General features: G+C 38.9%; 1 protein-coding gene across 1 annotated transcript in view; it reads right to left on the bottom strand.

Annotated features, from left to right (window-relative positions):
- Positions 1–292: 292 nt before the first annotated feature.
- Positions 293–21,764, bottom strand: part of DTHD1 (death domain containing 1) — a 65,274-nt gene continuing 43,802 nt past the window's right edge. The window contains exons 9-10 of the mRNA XM_036908441.2: positions 8,507–8,564; positions 293–4,498 (exon numbers count right to left, since the gene is read on the bottom strand). Coding sequence (XP_036764336.2) covers positions 4,179–4,498; positions 8,507–8,564 — 378 coding nt within the window. The 3' untranslated portion in view covers positions 293–4,178. The remainder of the gene's footprint in view (positions 4,499–8,506; positions 8,565–21,764) is intronic.

Here is a 21,764-nt window from a genome sequence, read left to right as displayed (position 1 = left end):
AAGTGAGAAATAGGAATAGAGAAAGTTTAAGATTTGGAAAAAATAGATATGTGCAGTAGCCTTCTTTCTTCTCAGCATGGTGACAATAAGATATAGTGGAATCCAAACCAACAAGCCACACTTGAATCCTGGCTATGTCACTCATTTGTGACCTTAGGCAAGGCACTTGATCTTTCTAGTCCCCAGTTTGCTCTCTTGTAAAATGGGAGAGTGTGCCTGTTACAGGTTGAGTTAGTTCTCCTTGGTTCTTGTCCCCACCTCAACAAAGAATTGAAAGGCAGAGACACAACAGTGAAGCAGAGGGAGTTTTATTTGAATACACTCCAAGAGAAGAGCAGGCCAGAGTCAAGGTACACAAAGTCCTAAATCCATTGGGCGGGATGCTATATATTACATTCTGGCTAGGAGGCGCCTCTTTGATTGACAAGGTGGGGTTATGTGATTGACATGTCCTCCTGTATAACCATCTTTCTCAGTGCGCATGTCCTTCCCTATGATGAGGCGTGGTTTGGGCAGTCCTTGTTTTGTTCGGTCGTGCCCACATTGGGATCAGGTTGGGAGCAGTTTGGTCTGGTCCCGATGGGCAAAGAAGTTATTTTCCTGCAAAGACTTTGTTGTCTTCACGTGGGACCCCCTACCTAGACAGACTTTGGCCAGTTTTTCCTTGAAACTTATCTTCCCCTTCCCCTGCTGCTCACATCTATCTTCCTACCTAACATACCTACCCCACAGGGCAGCCAGGAGGATTAAATAAGTGAATGCCTAATAAAGATCTAAGTTGAAAGAGCTCAGATCATTATAGGCAATAAACAATATGTTGATCTCATTCATTCACTCTTTCTTTAAACAGAAATCATAATACCAAAGGACTGTCACTGACTCATTTTTGTGCTCTTGGCATTGAACAGATTGCCTGATCCAGTTTGTATTCAGTATATATCCATTGAGTAAATGAATTTAGCATCCCTTTCTTTGGAATTTGGATATATTTTGATATCACAGGACCTCTGACATCCTGGAATCTGTTCACATGTCTGCTGCATTATTTCTCCTAATGGTTTTAAAATAGGAATGTCAATGGAATATATTCTTTATTAGAGAGAATGCTACAAAAATCTTTAACCAGTATCTTTTATTTTTACTCAACAGAGCAATTGAAGACAATCTAGGCTTACTGTAACTAGGATGTAGAATTTCATGTTATATGCCTCAAGTTAATTCATTTTCACATATACTTAAAAACATTGTTTTCCTAAGAATGTTCATTGCCTGATGATTAGAATATAAAGTGACAATTTTGGTAAAAATTTATAAAGATTTATCCTAATGAAATAATTATTCACATACTAGAAAAATCACCACCACAGTATTATTTTTATGGAAAGAAGGAGGTCACCTGAATATACAGTAAAAAGGGAAAGTTTAACTTAATTACAGTAACCAGTTATCATATTTTTATGTATGTACCCAGAAGAAATCAATTATATGTTCACTAAAAAGTATGTACAAAGTGTTCAGAAAATACTCTTCATGAGAGCTCTAAACTGGAATCTACTGAAGTGCCTATCTACAGTGAAATAGATAAGTAATGTGTAGTATATGTATATAATGGAATATTATACATTAATAAGAAGGAATGAACTATTGCCACACCAACAACATGGATGATTCCAACAACATAAATTGAATAGAAGAATATATACTGCATCATTCCATTTAAACATTTTTCAAAAATAGGTAGTACTAAAATTATGGTACAACCATTAAATGGGATATTATACAGCTATTCAAATATTTAAAGATGTTGGAAATGTTCTTAATTTAATAAAAGACAATAAAATATTTATAACTATATGCATAATATATGACCCCCATGCTGAGAAAATATATGTTTAAGTTGCCATAAGAAGCATCAGTCAGGGTCTCAATACAAAACATATGATACACTCACATTAGAATAATTAAAGGAGGTTTTATCTTAAAAGGATAGGCAGGGTATAGGGAAACCATGAGGTTAGGGCAACAATAGAGCTGGTACTTCCCCTGGACCTCAAAAGACATGAGGAGGTGCAGTTCCCCAAATCCAGGAGATAGTCACCTTGAAAGGAGAGGAGCAGTGGCCTTTGGGAGAGGGGCAGAGCCTGTCCAGGTGAATTCAAGGGTGGAAACGTCTAATCACTCTCCTCCCTACTCCCAGGCTCCTGCTGAGGCTCCCCATTCCCCAAACCCAACACAAAGCCAGAGGCATCAATGCGTGCTCCATACAGGTCAGCCCACCAGCATGCAGGGGGTGTGTGGCATGCTAAACACACCAGGCACACGTCACACATTGGACTGATTGCTTTGATTACCCAAGGGAGAGGCCGCATCCAAAAGGCAATCCACTTTTTTCTTCATATACCTCAATATTGTTTTACAGTTGCAATGATATATACAATTTATTTTTAATTGTGGGAAAAAGTGTGGCAGATGGTGTATGAAGAGATGTGTTCCTGTGAGGGTATGTATGAAAAGTACATGAATGAGTGTGTGTGTGTGTGAAAGACTGAGCAAGGTAGAGTGAGGTGGGAAGATGTGTATTTGTGACAGTATATGCATGCACATGAGGATGTACAAGTGGATGTAAGACTGTGTAAGGGACAGGTATTCAAGGTGTATTTGGAGAGGTGTGTGGGAGAGGATGTGTGTGTCTGCATGAGTGGGAAGCCATGGAGAGTGGGCGCAAGGAGATAAGTGAGTGAAGCAATGTATGTGCAGGGATTTATATATTTGTGTGTGCATATGGGCACATAGTATGTTTACATACATCTATACACAAAGAAATAGAAACATTTCCTCCCAGGAAAACTAGAAGAAAATATGCCAAAATGTTTGTAATAGTGATCTTCAGTGTTGGAATAATAGGTGAACTTTATTTTCTTTACGTGTTTGTTATTTGTAGTAAGAAAAACAATGACCATTTCAGTCTGTTTTCTATATTCAAGAACACATGAAAAATATTGGACCTTCTTGGAAAAATAATACAAATCTTGACTAACAAAATGTTTCTTAATAGGAAAATATTTGAACACTAGAGTTCTCTCTTTCAATATATAACCAAAGATACATAGGTTCTTGGTTAAACTCTAGAAGGAAATTGTGTCTTTAAATTTCAGAACCATATAAATGTTTAATTTTTCATGTGATTTCATTAATTTTCAGGTTCTCAGTTATCAAAACTAATCACTACTGATGTTTGCAATCAAAGGCCCTGATGGTTTTGCACCAATGAACTGGTAATATTAATGTAATGCCCCAATCATATCCCACTGTTTCAGGGTTGCTTTAAGATTTCCAAAGCCTCAAAGCTTATATATTGGACATTAATAGGGATGATCAATGATAGAGGGACTTTGGTAGTTATTATTTTTTCTTTTTGTTTTGTGTTTTTTTAAATGATGAGTACATAGGGCATATGTAATAAGGCTTCTGTCAAACCGATTTACAAGCAGGTTGTTCTCCAAAGTAGGTGAAAATGCCCTGAATTTTTTCACATGATACTTCATTTTCTCTGTACTGCTTTATTTTACTAATGATAAAATATGAGGTTTTACTTATTCCAAGACACACTTTTAATAAAAGTTTGTGGCACTCAATGGCTAAAGTGTTATTCTATTTTTAATTTATTTCAAGCTTGTCTGTTTTCTTGAAGTGAGTGCTGTTCTGAACTCAGGTCTCTGCAGCCCAATTTATTTTGTATTGCTACCTGTGGGGCCCATGGCATGTGTATAATGTGAAATTTTTGCTTGGAGTCCTGCATTGCACAACTAGGTTATTTTTACGTAGACAACAATAGAAAGGGGGATTCAGTGAATCATATCTTTCCTTTACACTTGGAAAGCAACCTCAGCAATTAAAAGGTAAACAGGGCAAACAATTATAAATGCTACTACGTTTCGCTGAACTCAGGAAGAGCATGCTTGCAGAACCTTCGCCTCTGAGCCATGAAGGAGCACTCAGACCAAACGGAGGAACGCTTCTTACTGTCTGGTTAGTGCTTCTCCACTTGTCTCAGTAGCACATCTATCAAAATATTCACTTCAAATAGCATTACTTGGAAACTGCTAGTAAAATGTTGACAAACAATCCTGCAACCAACAACGATCCTCTTCTAGGACAAAGGAAAGAAGAAACCAGCTTTACTCTGCTACTTCAAACTGCTGCTGGGGTGCGGTGAACACTTTTTTATCCCACTTGAACTTGAGCTCTTCTGAGAGATCACTCCTGCCGATCTTGCGGAGGTGACGAGCCAGAAGGCGAAGTTTATCGGTGGAATGTGGGAGCGATTTTTTCCAGAAGCAAAGCAGTTTGTGGATCTGTTCTGGGAGGTCATTGGGGTTCTGCAGTCTGATGAGCTGAATGGTGCCGCGGCGAACAGGGAGGGATGAGGAGAGGCGCACAGCGTTTTCTTCTGAGAGCTCCTCCGCCAGCCAGCAGAGCAGGTTGTCCCACCGGGCTTCTGGAAGTACATGGAAACGCATTAGGGCTCTCTCCTGGGGCCCGTGCTCATCTAGCCCTCCACGCCTGCTCACAGGAAGGCTAGATGTTCCCTGGTTGGGCCTCTGAGCAGTAGAAAGATTTGGGACCACCCAGGTGGGCAGTTGGCAGCCTTTGAATCTTGCCATTTCTGGGGTCTTGTGAGGGAATCACCTACTGCGGAGGGTTAGAAATGCCTCTAAAGTTTTAACTTCCCTGAGGCTTGTTGAAATGGTTTTTAGGCCCCACCCCAGGTTGTTTAACATTAAGTAGGACTAGGGTGGGAACAAAAGTCAGCATTCATAACAAACTCTCAGATGATGCTAATGCTAGGGTCCCCAACCGTATTTTGAGTCTCACTATGTTAAGGATATTTTAGGTTCAAAATGCTTCCCTTAATTAGTTCTCATCTGATGGGTATAAGCCATGCCAGGAGCTAGGCAGTCCTCACACACATCCTCAGCTACAAGCAGGCACAAGCTCACCAAGGTCCACCGCCTAAAGAGCAGTTCTGTGGAAGACACCAACACTTTCCCTGGCCTCCAGACAGTTAGAACCACAAACATCTCCTCTGAACATATCCTGTATGCTCAGCATACCCTTACCCTGTGACTCCTGTCACCACCTAAACTCATGATTTCAATTTTTTGTTTTTGTTTGGTTGTTTCTGTTTTCCTTGGGTAACTCAGATCCATCCCTCTGCCTGCCATCTCCCTCCAAACACCAGCCAGCCCTAGCCTGCATCACCGGACTTTGTCCCACTGTTCTGCCAACCCCTGCACCAGTTTTCTTTGTCTGGTATGAGGAAAGAATTCTATGTCTCCTATGTTTTACTCAGCTGCGCCTTCCATCTACCCACTCATGTAAATTGCATGTGATTTCATACTTTGAATCATGCCACTTTTCTGTGAAAGCTACTCAGGAAATAGAGTCAATGCAGCCTTACTCTCCATTTTCAGTTTGAGACCAACATTTGGCTTCCCCCATCAAACAGTACATTCATTTTAATGTCCAGGCCACATGGGTAGGCCCTCAGCCCCCATCCACATCATCTGTCTCCTGACACTGGCTGGCAGTGTCAGCAGAAACATTGTTGATAAGCGGTCACCCTTCTGACCACGTCAGCCTTTAATGTGGTCATGGTCATGAGTGGCACTGTGACTCCATATTGGAAACTGGCTTTCCTGGCCAGTCCTCATGCTTCTTCCACCTCCACGGCATCAGCTTCTCAGTATTTCTGGTGACCACCACCTACAAACTTGTACAGCTTCCATTCCTTTGCTCCTGCTAAATGTGCTTCTTGGCTCCAGCACTAACACAGCAATTCCTCTGATGCCCCGTCATTCAGTCATGTCTCCCGGGTCCACAGACCGTGTGCATTCTGCTTCTAATGATCAGATGCATATGTCAGTGATTGTCATGCATCTACCTTGAAATCTGTTGTCCTCTTCATCTTTATTATAGTTTTCAACTTGTCAATCATCAGTCCTGCTTTATTCAGCCTGCACTCAATTACTGGCAAGTCCTGAGTTAGGAAACTATGCTGAATGTGATCAATAAACCTATGCTTTGTACATCATTTAAGCTTTTAGCAGCTTACAAATCCAAAAAAAAATATTTTCCCTGTATTCCATTTAAAGTTTTCCAGAGCAAGGACCCAAAACTTTCCTACATAAGCCCCAATCTCACTCGCACTCTGTTTCACTTGGGTACTGTCTGTTTCTCCTCCCATCCCCAAAGCCATTTGACCTGAGTTCTCATCACTTTGTTGTCACTTCCAAATCACTTCCTTACAAAATCTGCCTCGTCAGGCTTTGCTGGAAACCATCCCCCACAGTGTTTTCCATCAAGTAATCCCCCTTCACACCTGTTGCTTTATGCCTTGTTACCACAAGCACTGCTCCCCTTCCCCTCTCTCTGGTTCTCCTACTGTTTTGAACTACTGGACTCTTTCCCCTTCCCTTTACCATACAATTTCTTCATGCCTAATGTAGCTTAATGCTTCAAGTTCACTGTCAACTCAGGGGTTATATCCCCTCTTTTAAAACTCTGGAAGCTCTTCTTTTCAATCATCCTAAAGCTCTTCTATTACCGCTTATAGCAACTGACGTCAGCTTGCATCTTCCCCGAGTTCCATGTCCTGCCCTGGTCCTCCTCCTCCACCCTCTCCCCATGGCTGACATATTGCTGAATTATTACTTCTAATCTCAGGCCTCTTCTGTTTCTGGTCTGTCCCCTCACTAAACTCATCAACTCTTACTGATTTAACCATCTCCACTTTGTGAAATATCCCAAATCTGTATCTCCAATTTTGTCTCTGTTTTTCTAAATCCCGGCAGACCATTTGCAGTATCCATCTCCTGATTATCTTTACCAGTATATACCACAGCCAATTCAAATGCCATATTTCTAAAGTCAAAATCAACTTTGGTTTTTCTCTCCCTGCACCTGATCCTTCACTATATTTACACCCTTAGTAAATGTGACCACTCCCTGAATAAGCTAAAAACATGCAATGTTATTCGTATTTCTTAAAGCCTATGTCTTCTTCCCTGCACCCAAGTCCTGTTGATCCTCACTCTAAACATATCTCAGATATTTTCCCTGCCTGCCAGCTACACTGACAATCTTAACCCTGTCCTACGTCTCTTCTCTGGAGTATGGCTGGAATGAGGATTCTAACTCATATCCCTGCTATCAGTTTTGACCCACTTTAGTCTTCCACCCAACTAACAAAGAGCAGTTTTCAAAATCCAATATGATTTTATCTGCCCCTCATTAAGAACTCTCTTGTAGGTTCCTCCCATTGTCTGAACTTCTTAATTCGGCATTTAAAATTTTTCCTAGTTTTATCTGCTCTGTTCTCACCCACCCTCATCCTTCCTGCAGTGTCTCGGATGGCAATGGTCCTGAGAGACCACGTTACGTGGCAGCCTAGGACGTCCTCGCATGCGTGGGGAAGATCACCACCCCTCTGTGCTCTCCAGTGGTTGTTGACAAGGGTGTAAGAATGCTTTTGTTTGAACATCAAATTTCTCAAAAGTTATTAAGATTAAACTTGCCAGGTTTTCACCTGCAGCTGTTCCTGTCATTGTTTTGGGGTTTGATTTTTGTTCTGATTTTTGTTTTGTTTTTTTGGGGGGTTGGGTTTGGTTTGCATCGACATCTGCTCTCTGTCTTTGAAAACCATTTTAGTGGCTCTGAGAGGATGTATAACACTATAAGGTTTGTTTCCATCCTCCTCACTTTTAATGTTATTCAGTAAAATCTGCACATTTTCTGTAAAAATCCATAAAGGCTACCCGTGAATGCTATGCTGTCGGTGGTGGGCCTGAGACAGTAGTCAAAACACACTCAGACCAGCAAATGTGGAGACAACAAATTATTGTTATAGTAAACATTAACATCACAAAATGAATTGTTTTAAAGGCTGAAATAGAACATAAATACCAAATCCTATGTTGACATCTTCATCATTGTTTTACGTAACTGAATTGTGCATAACCACAGTCAGATATTAAATGTTTCCATTTTGTGATTCCAATATACATCTCCACTTAAAATCAGTTGTCCTTAAGAACTGAAGTGACCACATTTTAAGATTCACAGTTTAATAGTTAACATTTTAGAAAAAACTGTAGTTGTCCACTTACCAAACTAAGTACTTACTAGTTATATTAGTAACATAATACTTACTAGGGTTCATATTTCTCATATATTTTAACAATTTTACCTAAATCTATACTCAAGAATGTTTTGGTTCATACATTGCATGTCTTCCAAAAGAAAACGCTTCTATTAGGCTGATAAATCTAATGATTGTTTAATTGCAAAGTCAATGTCTCTATTCTTTCTTATAAAAAGATTCATATATATATATATACACATATATATGTGTGTGTGTGTATATATATATATATATACATATATATATATAATGTAAGCGGAAAAGTAGCATCACTGTAATAAGGACAGAACAAATATTACTTACCTAGAGGATCTGTAGAGATTCTTTTGGTACTCTGTGGATGATTGATTAATTTTTCACGCTGTTGGTAGGAAGGGATGCAGAATAAGCAGAAGAAATAATTAATTTGTGAGCAAGCTACAAATAAAAATCCATCTGAACCTTACCCCTATTTGAAAGAAATACCGAACTGCATGCCTTGCAGAATTAGATTGTCTATTTGTTTATGCAATGCTCAGCAATTGCTTTCCTAAGATATGGCAAAATATATTAACCCAAAAGTTTCAGCAAACTTAAATTTATAATACCAATTTAATATCCATTTAGATATTATTACAGCAGCTACATTAACTCAGAATAAATATTTTCCAACTAAAATTTAAAACTGTTAAAACTAACAAACATGGTTTTACTCTATGCAACAAATACAGTATTTTGTAAAAGCCCTTGTGAGACAGGCCTTTCCTCAACACTCAGCACAGGGTCTGGCACCTCGTGGTCCTCAAGCAATAGGTTTGGTAGTCAATCCTCAAGCAATAGTTTGAATCAATGTTCATAAATGCTAAAAACCAATCATGTCTTTGAGCAGATATTATTCTAAAACCAATATTTTGTCAATAAGTAATCAAATAGATAATCACTGTCTGCAGAACAGTTTATTCCCAGTTAATATAGGATCATTGAAACAGCACAGGAGATAAAGTAAAAGCATCTGGGTTTGGAAACCTATTCAGTGCTCTGGACAATTTATTTACCTTTCCAGTCTCAGCTCTGAGATGTGATTTATTATTTTTTTTAAATCACAAAAGTTTGTATCCAAACATTCATAGCAGCTTTATTTGTAATATAATTATTTCCAAACTGGAAACAATTAAAAATTTCTGCAACAGATAAATGGTTAAACAAATTGGTGCATCCACACTGTGGGATACTATTCAAAATAAAAGGACAAATCATCAATACATGCAACAACTTGCAAGGACCTCAGGGAAGTATGCTGGGTGAAAAATTCCAATCCCAAAAGGTCACAAATTCTATGACTCCATTTATATCGCATTCTTAAAATTACAGATTATAAAGATATGAGACAGATTAAAGATCGCCAGAGGTTAGAGATGGTGAGGCATGATCACAAAAGTAGCACAGAGAAATCTGTTTGGTCGTAGAATAACTCTATCTTGAATGTGGTGATTACACAAATCAACACTAGTGAGATAATGACATAGAGCTATATACATACACATTGTATCAATGTCAACTTCCTGGTTTTGATACTGTACTAAAGTTATATAAGATGTAACCACTGAGGGATACTGGGTGAAGAATACACAGAACCTCTCTGTACTCTATTTTGCAATTTCTTGTGAATCTATCATTATTTCAAAGTAAAATATTTTCAGAAAAGCCTATTCCACAGCAACGATACACAGTTGTTAAGTGTTCAGTGCTAATGTGTAGCACACTGGTTGGTAAAGAGCATTCAGTACAAGTTGATTAAATCTGAACATATTTTGTAGTTATTCTTGCCATAGACATTACATAAACATGTACATAAAGTTTATGAAGTTTTAATGGAAGGAGATTAAAAAACAACATAAGATTACATATATTAATACTGTACATTGCAAAATACATATTAATAAATAAACATAAGTATAATAATACTGTATATTGCATAGAGTTTTTGAGACATCAGCTATGTGCTTAAACCTCTCAAGTATTGAGAGAGGAATACTCATTTAAATAGTGCAGCAGATTCTATCATTTCCATCAAAGGACATATGCCCTATATTGAGGCTGGGTCAAGAAATACACACTGATTTTATCTTTTCTTTGTATAAATAATTTCCTGCCTCAGTCATTCATTCTTCAGAGATATCTCAGAGCACCTCAGTGCACTGAATGATAACTAGTGATTAAATGTGTGTATTTTTATTTTATGTATTTATATATGTATTTTACACATACACAAAAATGCAAGCCAAGTCCTTTACCTGGCACACCGCCATACGTGGTGGATCACAGCAGCACAGGAAATCCCTGGCTCTTCCAGGCATCCAGGTACTGTGCTAGTCTCTCACGTGGACTCTTCATCAAGGATTTTCAGTGTCCTCTTTCCTCTTCTTTCCTTCCCTTTCCCTACTTTTTTTTCTATGATTTTTGTTTGTGTACTGTTTTTGCTTTGCACCTTACTTTTCAAATCTTACTGGTGCTTGGGTCAGCTCCAGGCCAACAGGGAAGCCTCTGCTCATCCTGTGTAGTGTCTCCTCCCACTGGCTCCCAGTATCCTTGTGGCTCCCTGGATTCCTTCCTTGGCGGGACTGGTTCTCACTGTGCACTGCTTTCCTCTCTTCTCTGCTGCATCTTCTCAGGTTCTACTATTTGCTAAAGGAAGGTTTGTTGTTATTGCAAGGCAACTTGCTTTTATATTAGTATTGGATATTTTATTTTGCCGAATATAATTTCTTAACTGCCACTATCAACATGTCATTGCTTAGGATTGTTGGAACTGTTGTTGGAACAATCTAAACCTGGCTCACAAGCTCTCTCTAATACATATCTACCTTGTAAAAGGATATAGTGGATCCTATGTTCCCTTTTGCTGTAAGCCTCTCAAGGGCATTAGTATAGAAATATAAATAATGGATATGTATATGTACAGATGTGTCTTCTTTACACTGCTAAGCACAATGCAGGCCTCACTGACTTAGAAGTGGTTCAAAATGCTAGAACCAAAGACAGCCAGTCACACTGGAAAGGCGCACTTTGTCTTGAGTTTTAGGGGCCACTTCTTCAACTGCCTTCTATTCTTTCAATGCTGCCTAAATACAATCTGGTTATTGAATTCTTACAACTAAACAAACCATTTTTCACTTGAGGTCTTTTGTGTGGCAGTTTGATCTTTATTTGTGCACTCCAAAAACTGGACTTGGACATTATTATTGGTCCATTATTTCACTCAATATTATTTCCCATAGCACCTCCAAAACTTCTCCTTTGTTGCATCTTTTCACCACTCCAAGAATTAGGCATCATCAGCCATGGCTCTACTTGTTAGACTGTAATCTCTTTGAGGGTTAATAAGGCATCTTGTTCCTATATTCTTCACAATGCTGGACACTGCATTGTCTACACATAGTGGTAAAAACTGTTTAACTATGTGATGATATCTTCTCTTGACTTGAATGATCTTCAAAGCCTACCATATTTTCAAGGCATTGATTAAATTACACCCCTTATCAACTGCTCTAGTCCCTGGTTTCTTTCTTGGAAACATGTTACTATCACTCAATTTATGTTTTAATATTGTCTTGAATTATTGTTAATACCAACCATTTATGCCTGTTTTCTCATCGCAGTTAGGCATTTAGTACTTTATTGCATCCTTTTTCTTCAAGGAAACAAATATTTTACCAAAAACATGGTAATTTTTTTTCCTCATGGCAGGGTTTTGACCTCAAATATTTGTCAGGTGTGCTACTCAAATGAATTTATAGCTGAACAACTCATGTGCTACTCAAAAGAATTTATAGCTGAACAACTCATGGAACCTTGAAGATACCTATCCTCTGTTCAGGTTAGGGGCCAAAGTAGACATCCTTGATTTTCTACCAAAAATCTCAAGGTCATTTATAGACATTTCTTTCATTTTATGCCCAGAATAATCTGAAATGCATCAGAGTATTATATCAACTTGTACATATCAAGATCCCATCTCCTCTTCTAGATTCCATGTCAAATAAAGCCAAGTTAGGTTGTCCAAATAAACTGACTAAACAGGTTGTATCAGATAGTGTGCCATATAAAATTTAAATTTCGAACAAAATACATCCCTCCTCCTTTAGCCTTACATAGATATTAAAGCCCCAAGGTACAGACAACACCATCTTCCACCCCTTTCTCTGCTTCATCAATCTGAGCCAGATTAGCCCCATTCATATTCCCAGTTGAAGTCTTGTTCCTTATTCATTTTTTTTAGCAGTAGATGCATAGAGTCACCTTCTAGAAGAAATGCAGCTTCTTCAGCATCTCTAGATGCCGAGAACTTCAACTCTGAGTCTCCAGTGTCACACGCAGACCCAAAGTTCCAGGGAGTTCTTTGGTCACATAAGAAAGAGTGAAGGACCTAAACATTTAGAAATAACCAAAGCCCAGGGACAAATGTGACTGTTGAAAAAGCTTAAAATTTAGGTCCTACCTTGTTCACCATGTAAGAACTTGTTTGTTATCCTTCAGAAGATTGGAGACTGTTGAGATATAGGCTTGGGGTGGATTAATGATTGTGCATTGAGCATTGACCCCCCTATACAGAATTTTATTGTTGTTAACAACCATTTGATCAATAAGTATGAGAGATGCCCTCTCAAAAAAAATAAATAAATAAAAAATAAATCTAGGTCCTAATTCTCATATGTGACAGTATTTTCCAAAATACTTATGTCACCAAAGAAAAGCATTTAAAGTCAAAATTTATATTGCGGTTATCAACCACAGACCATAGCAAATCTGGTGTAAGCAAGAGCAGCATGTAGACAAAGGAAAAAGAGAGAAAACAAAAAGCTCTCTCTCTGGTTTCAACTTCTCCAGGATGTCAGCCAATCTTCATCAGTTGGCCAGAATCCACTGGCTATAAACTTCTCCCACCTTCAAGATGATTTGCTTTTCTCTGTCCCCTGGACTAGGTTGACTAACATCTCTGCCATCTCGGCCTCCTTCTGGTCTTTCTCACACCATTTGGTCCATCCTCAACATTACTGTTTGGATTCTGAAGGTGATTTGAGAGTGTTTTCCTACAAGGCCTCCACCTGGGTTTTTATTTGATTGGGAATATTGTCCTTCTTCCCACAACTTGCTCCTATTCCATATATAAGCTCTCCTGTGAGATATGCAATGTCCTCCCTCTTCTGATGGCTGGAAGCAGAAGTCTTTTGAAATCTTCCCCATGCTACAGTACTTCCATTTCCTCTGGTCCTGCCAGCTCAGGGATGTCCAAGGCCTGCACTTTTCTTGGTGCTCCAGAGCCACAGTGTTGATGTAGGTAGAGAAGCAACAAATAATAGGGAGACCCAGCCATCAACCAGAGCTCTACATGTTGGTACACCTTTCAAGACAGGACCATGCTTCAGTTGAAAAAAATTTCTAGAACCATGATAGAGCTGCTCCTGCCTGGGGCCTCACAACAGCAAACTGAAACTTAGGTAACATCCCTGTCCCTGTAAACGCTCTGCTTGACAAAAAACACAATACAGTCAGTCAATTACAAAGGCCAAGCCAAATCTGGGCCTTCTTGCATGAAACAAGGTTAACTGTGGGCTCTAGCCAGTCATATACTTTTTGTCTCTTCCTTGTTCTTTACTCATCTTATAAAAAAGCATTTTGCCTTCTGCCCACTTTGTAGTTCTCTGAGAGGAGATTGTCCACTTCATGAAGTATTAAAGTCTGTATCACCTTCGTTGAATTCTTTAATCATTTTTAATATCTTTTTATGGGCATGATGCTTGTAGAATCTATTGTATCATCATTTGTTATCTCTTTTGTATAAGTACTTACATTTGTTACCATACCACGGCCTCACCGAGTAAATGCATGATGGTCATGGGGCTGCACCATGAACAATCATGAGGATTGTTACCGCCACAGATTTAAGGTCTGAAGTTTCAGTGGGCCACTGGGGCTTCTCAGCAATGTTTTTATGTATCCCTGAGAATTTCCTCCACCATTCTCTACAGAGGTATTTCAAATCTTTTACTATTCTTTGCAAGACCTCCACCTCACCCCTGACCACCACTGTCTCAGGAAGGAGTTTTATCCTCTACTCTCTGAGAAAAGGAAGCAGTGGTTCTCAAACCTTAGTTCATGAAATGCATCTTGAGGAAAAGGCAAAAAAGTAAGCTCACACTTTGATTCAGTTGATCTCAAATAAGGTTACATTTACAATAAGCAAACTGAGTGATTCTGATACTGAAGCAGGGTGGCTACACTTAGAAAAACACTCAAGTAGGGCCTATATCAACATTCAACTTGCCCTCCAAATGTGTCCCAATGAATGAATGGAAGAATGAAAGAATCTTTATGTGAAAAGTGATGAAAATTTCCAATAGCTTATCAGGACCAATGTGAAACTCTGATTGTTTCTTATACACCAAACACTGTAGAGGTACAGTGATAATTGTTTCTAATTCATAAATTATCTCCCAGGTGTCACTCAGGTGACCTAGCTCTGGTGCCCACTTCCTCATGTGGAGACTCCAGCTTCTAGTAAAGTCCTTTACAAGTATTTCTGACCATCCCACGGCCTGCTTTCTCTTGGTGGATGTGCTGTTTCACTAGATACCCCGCAATGCTCAGGCAGGCAATCCATCCTTCTGTGGGCACCACAGTTTCCCTTCCTGCATCCGTCATGTAGTCTGTCACGTGTACTACCACCCTGACGGTTTGTCCGCATACTGTGCTTTTGCTCCAGAGGCACCATATAAGCCCAGTTGTTTGGTATCAGTGGTTGCACAGGTTTGTTTTGTTGCTGCTGCACCAGTGCTCTGCTGGATCCTGACCTGCCCCATAGGGAGCTCATCGTCCCTTCTGCTTTATTCGTAAACAAAACAATTCTCCACTAGTGACTGCCCTCATGACACATAAGCTGTGTGGTAAATGTGATAGAATGAAGCCCTCTACCCCTTGTGTTGCATGACATTAGAGTAATAAGTTACTGTGCCCTGATGTGTCACAGAACTCAGTGAAATAGGTCTTCTGTTTTTAAATTAAAATATTTCCCCTTAGGACACAATCATACATCCAAGGGGCTGAATTGAGAAACAGATGTCACTAATAGCTGCAGTGCTCTATTCTAAATACTTGATGGTTTCTGATGCTTTAAGCATATATTGTATATTTAAAGTAGAATACTTAATATGTGCTAGTGTATTTTTAGGCAAGCCCACCCTGACCCCACTGCAAATAGAATTCTGTCAAGTCATATCTCATATACCCAGTTATTCAACCCAACAGTGAATATTAAATAGTGAGGCTAACTTCTTGCCCAGAAAGTACTGCACCTTCCACGCAAGTAGTGTTTCGGGCTGGTAGGCCCTCAGTACGCATTTATCAGGCAAGTTTGGAAATCTTAGGATTGAACCTACTTCAGTCTTATTTTCAAATCGTTTTCTTCTTGGATGTTATCTGTCCTTCCTGAAAATGCTGTGAGGAAGATGGCATAGCTCTTACTGTCTTCCTCTCTGATGAGTGAGGATATAAAGCTCAAGAACGGTTAGGTCTCATGGCTGAGGCCCCAGAGGAAGTAGGTGAGGGGTGGAGCCCCACTGTGATGAACTCCGCATCCTGTGCTCACCCTCATACAGGGCTGCTTGAGCATGTGCGCTCTTAGGTATGACTGTTCAAACCCCAATTTGTTGATCGTTGGCTCCTGAGTCAATTCATGACTTAGTTTTCTAAACTTTAAAAACACTATCATTATCTTATCTACACCCTAGTTTAGTCATGAATCTTACAAATGTTACTTTCAAAATCCATCACCTAGTATGTATGTTTTTGGTCAAATTATCTCACCTCTCTAAACTCCAGTTTTCTCATTTATAAAGTAGATGTAATAATAACTACCTCACAAGGTTATAGATACACTAGACTAGCACAAAGTTATATAATAAACTTCAAGTTGTTGTAGTCATAACAGAACAAGGTAAGTAATTAAAAGTAGTGTTAATAATCATTATTTGGAGGCAATATTATTTATTTTTTAAGTTAGGGCTTTAGACAGACTTGGATTTCAAGATTAGTTCCATTTACCTTGGAGAAGTTACATCTGCAACTGGGGGATAACAATTCTTCAAACTATTGTTATGGGTTTGAAATGAAACAATACAGTTACATTTAGCCCAATTCTTGGCATATATTCTGCTTGGTGTTCTCTGAGCTTCCTGGATCTGCAGTGTGGTGTCTGACGTTAATTTGGGGAAATTCTTACTCGTTATTGTTTCAAATACCTCTTCTGTTCCTTACTCTCTTCTTCTCCTTCTGGAATTCTTATTACCCACCATACGTTTTGTAGTTGTTCCACAGCTCCTGGATGTTCTCTTCTATTTTTCTCTTTTTCCTCTTTGCTTTTCAATTTTGGGATTTCTGTGAAGATATCCTCAAGCTCACAAATTCTTTCTTCAGCCATGTCCATCTAACTAATAAGCCCATCAAAGGCATTCTTCATTTCTGTGTTTTAAAAAGTTCCTGGTCTGATCATTCCAACATCTCTTCCATATCTAAGTCTGGTCCTTATCCTTGCTCCGTTCCTTAAAATTATGTTTTTTGCCTTTTTGTATGTCTTGTCATTTTTCCTTGATGGCCAAACATGATGTACTGCATAAAAGGAACTGTTGTAAATAGGTTTTTAGTTATGCTGCGGTGAGATGTGGAGGAGGGGAAGTGTTCTATGATTAGGTCTCAGTCTTCTGTGAGCTTGTAGTTCTGGACTGTGAACTTCACATGTGCTGCTTTTCAGTTCCCCAACATCCCATTCTGTGGGAAAGGATGGTTAGAGGGTACCACAGTTGGGTATTTCCCTTTCCCCAGATAAGTAAGGCTCTGATAATTCCCCTGCAAGTTAGGCTGTAATTAGTTTCTCTTGAAGACAGACTTTGTTAATAAGAACAAAACTCTCTGGCCTATTTCAAAATATTTCCTTTTTCCTCTCTCTGCTGGAAGTACAAGGGGATTTTTCTCAACTATTCACTGTGAGACCTGGTTGAGCTCCTGGAGATAAAATTCATAACAGTATGTGAGACCCCTTGACTGGGTCCCCTGGTGTTTGCGGCTCTCGGACTTGTCCACAGTGAGCCTCCCCCAGTTTGTCAATCACAGTTCTGGTTTCCTTACCCTGGCCTGTGCCCTGGAGGAGGTTTCTGCAGGTGGGTTCCTGCTCTGCTGAATTATGATTCTTTGTATTCACCAGTTAGTTTCTTCAATTTAGGAGGCAGAAGCAAACCTTTGTGACCTCACTTCTCTGACAGATCTAAAAAGAGATGATTTTTTGATTTCTTCAACTCTTTACTTAGTATTAGGACTGAATAGAAACTTCCAACTTCGTACAAGCCTGCCTGAAAACCTGGAAGTCCACCTCAGTTCTTCATACCTGTATGTCCTCACTCAGCACTGATATAAGCTCTGATTTGATTTGTAGTTTGCTAGACTCCTAACTGCACACAAAGCTTTTATGCTAACATAAATCTTTTGTACCAGATTACTTCTTGGATCAATATTCTGTCTAACGTGTTTACAATGTAAAACCATTCAGAATTTCATAGGAGTCATACATTATAAAGATTGAGAATATACAGTATACTATTATAATATAATAAATGAACTCCTATAGCAAACAACTTTTACTTAATTGAAGAGGTTTATATGAAAAACTAGTACTTAGTATTATATCTTTTTTTATTAAGGTATCATTGATATATAATCTTATGAAGGTTTCACATGAGCAACATTGTGGTTATTATATTCACCCATATTATCAAGTCCCCCACATACACATCCCATTGCAGTCACTGTCCATTAGCAGAGTAAGATGCTATGGAGTCACTACGTGTCTTTTCTGCACTATACTGTCTTCCCCATGACCCCCTACATTATGTGTGCTAATCATAATGCCCCTTAATTCCCTTCTTCCTCCTTCCACACCCACCCTCCCCAACCCCTTCCCTTTGTTAATCGCTAGTCCCTTCTTGGAGTTTGTGAGTCTGCTGCTGTTTTATTCCTTCAGTTTAGCTTTGCTGTTACACTCCACAAATGAGTGAAATCATTTGGTTACTGGTCTTTTTCCACCTGGCTTATTTCACTCAGCATAATACCCTCTAGCTCCATCCATATTGTTGCAAATAGTAGGATTTATTTTCTTCTTATGTCTGAATAAATATTCCATTGTGTATATGTACCACAACTTCTTTATTCATTCATCTTCTCATGGACACCTAGGTTGCTTCCATATCTTGGCTATTCTAAGTAGTGCTGCTATGAGCAGAGGTGCATATGTCTTTTTGAATCTGGGATCTTGTTTTCTTTGGGTAAAGTCCTAGGAGTGGAATTCCTGGGTTAAATGGTATTTCTATTTTTAGTTTCTTAAGGAACCTCCATATTGCTTTCCACAATGGTTGAACTAATTTATATTTCCCACCACAGTGTAGGAGGGTTCCTCTTTCTCCACACTTAGTGATTGTATCTTACAGGCTTCTGTTAAAATCCTTGCTAACAGCACACAGAAATATACTTAAAAATATATTTCCTTGAGCTTTTATTATTCTTACCACTTTCACTGCAAAATAAATGACCAATTTATCAGAAAAATCTACAATAGATGTGTGCCGTTGGTGATTGTGGAGGTTAAGACTGGATGAATTGTTGCCACAAGATACTATAATAATTACCTGTGAAAATCTCTTTAGGCAGAAGTGCCTCAGGGTAAATGATAAGCAATAATACCACTAACATCCCAGTTGTTTCGTTGGTTGTATTACCCTGACGCTTCCCTGTATTGCCATGATGTTTACCTGAGGCATCACATTAGATGAAGCTTCAAGTGTCAGAAAGTCCTTAGCATGTTACTTTACACAAAAACTGGTTCTGCAATTGGGACCCCAAGAACTAGTAGGTACATAGAAATTAGAGAGGAAAATTCTACCACTTACTATTTCTGCATCTGCCAAACAGCAATAGTGTTCTTGTGGGTGCCCTTGGAATGAGTGAGCACCTGCTACAATTTAAAATAGGATATTGCTGTGGAGTTTAAAGATACCATTGTCTGTCCTTGTTTCTACTTAGTACTTCAAAATATGTGTGAAATAGAAGGATTTATAACTTTTCTAACTTCCGTTTTTTGTTACTTTTCATGTTAGTTTTTATAGGTTATTGTGGTGACCCCTGCAGGAATTTCAACCCATCATCTTTGCTGAATTCCCTGACTTGACCTAAGTTTGCCCTTTCAGGCCTTCGGTGGGGAGTTCTGCACAAAGATGACCTTGTTGTGGTATCAAACAAATCAGCCCTAAAGCCAGCCCACAATGACAGTTGTTTCCACTGCACTGTGTTTTATTTTTGTTTTCATACGTACGTTTCAAGAATGAGGTCAACTTGAACCCACCACCATCCTACGCTCCGTGAAAGTGCATTATTATACAGAGGAGTCCAGGAAAAGACTGAAACATTTTGCTTCTTTCTAGGTCTTGTGAGAGACTAGATGGTCATCAGAGGCTGAGCCCTACTCAGCTTGAGACGATAGGGAAGGGCTATCATGTCCAAAAACATGCAGATCACATCTTTCTATACATAAGGCTATGCTTACAGGATTAGCATTAGTGACAGATGGATCTTTGGACAATCAGCTATGGATTGGAATATGAAAGGTGTAGAAGGCCTCTTTGCATGCAAAATGAGATGCTAGTTCTGTCAAGACATGTGTAACAAAAGAATTCAGTGGCTTTCACTGAGTACCCACTATGTGCAAGGAACCGAACTAAGCTATTCCATTTTATTTCAACTAAAGGGCATTATCCAAGTTATTTCATTTCAATAAAATGACCTTTTATTTAAACCTGTAAGTTAAAGTCTGTATGTAAAGTGAATGTTGTAAGGCAGGACTTTCACTCAGCCACCCCAGTCCGTCTTGCATTAAGCTCACCATTTATACATGTCAACTTTACTGCTCCGGACTTGTAGCCAGTATGAAATGGAGGGAAAGAGCTCAACTCCTAATCATACTACCTATTAAACTTGTGATCTGAAAGTGTTCTCTTTGTGCCTCAATTTCCTCATTTACAAAATGGTACCTGCTTCATAGAGGGAAGCACTGAATTAATATCACGTAAATCAGAACAAGGCATCTTACGCAATGGACGCTCAAAAAGATGTTATTACTTAGTATATATATTTTCTAAAGTTTTTAACCTACATAAGTATAATTTTAAAGGAACTCTTGTATTTTAATCATAAGTAGAAAAACAATTTCATTTGTATAAATACATGAAACCTTAAAAATACATACAACTAAAACAAAACAATATTAAATTCTTTTGCCAGCCAAGATCTCTGAACCTGAGAATTGTTCTCTGCTTGTTAACAGGGGTGCTTTTGTATACGAATACATGGTAACACAAACCTGAGATCTACTCAGAGAAACAGGGAAAAGATTAAAAGAGAACAATTTCCACACCACATGAACCCATATTTAAAACTGATAGGTTATTGTCCTAAAAAAAGCACTTGCAATTCTAAAATTTGGGAAAAAGCAATATAACTAAATGTCCCTTTTTATTTCCCAGGAATCATATGTTTTACTTTAAACATACATAGAAAGTATTCTTGTTCTTTTCAAACCATAGAGAGTATCTTGAGGGCATCAGAGTTACAAGAAAGTCATTAACAAAAAGCCAGGAATGTGAACTCCTAACCTAAGCCAGAGAAAGCTAGAGCCCTCATCATGTTAAATGGATGGCAGTCATCTCTTCCCTGAGAGTAAGGAGCTCCGAGCTGATGTCACCACATGAATAGAGCAAAGGACCTTATTTTGGCTATTCATAGTGACTGTGCATTTTAAACCAAGATGGTAGAGGAAGACTGCTTCTGCATCAGAAGCTGAAAAATTCCAGATAACCATCGAAACTACCATCCTAGGCAATGGCGTCTCTATTCTAAAGCTTAATCTCAGCCAAAAGCATAACCAGTCTGGCTTTTTGAAAGTTCTATATTTGGCAAGCACCCTGAAGGGGCAAAGGATATGAGAGGCAACACGACATAATATCAAAAGTGGCAGACATAAAGAAAGCAAGGGTCTGGCTTGCGTAAGGAGTATGGTGAGGTGGGATAGGGGTGGGGGCACAGTAGAAAAGAGGAGTGAGGTTGAAGTCTGTGCCCCAGCACAGCCTCTGGACCTGTGAAATTATGCAAATTGAGGCAAGCCATCTAAATTCTCTTACTATGCTAATGGGTGAAACAGAGATGATGGTTCAGACCCCTGAAGGACAGATGGAGATCATATCTGTAAAGGGCATGATCTACACTCAAAATTTAATAAATGGTGGTAGAGACACACAAACAAAATACAATGTGTGGACATTTTCTGGACCTTGTTTTTGAAGAAATTAACTGTAAAAAGAGAAAATTGAGTAGGTAGGTGAAGAGAGAACATAGACTGGGTGGTAGATGTTATTAAGTAATAATTGTTAATTTACTGAGTGTAGCAATGATATTGTGCTTTTTTAAGTCCTTTTTAGGAAAATATACA

The sequence above is a fragment of the Manis pentadactyla genome, chromosome 5 (genome assembly GCF_030020395.1).
Source record: "Manis pentadactyla isolate mManPen7 chromosome 5, mManPen7.hap1, whole genome shotgun sequence".
In the NCBI taxonomy this organism is placed as follows: domain Eukaryota; kingdom Metazoa; phylum Chordata; class Mammalia; order Pholidota; family Manidae; genus Manis; species Manis pentadactyla.
The sequence above is the reverse complement of the archived record's forward strand: the minus strand, read 5'-3'. Positions and strand labels throughout refer to the sequence as shown.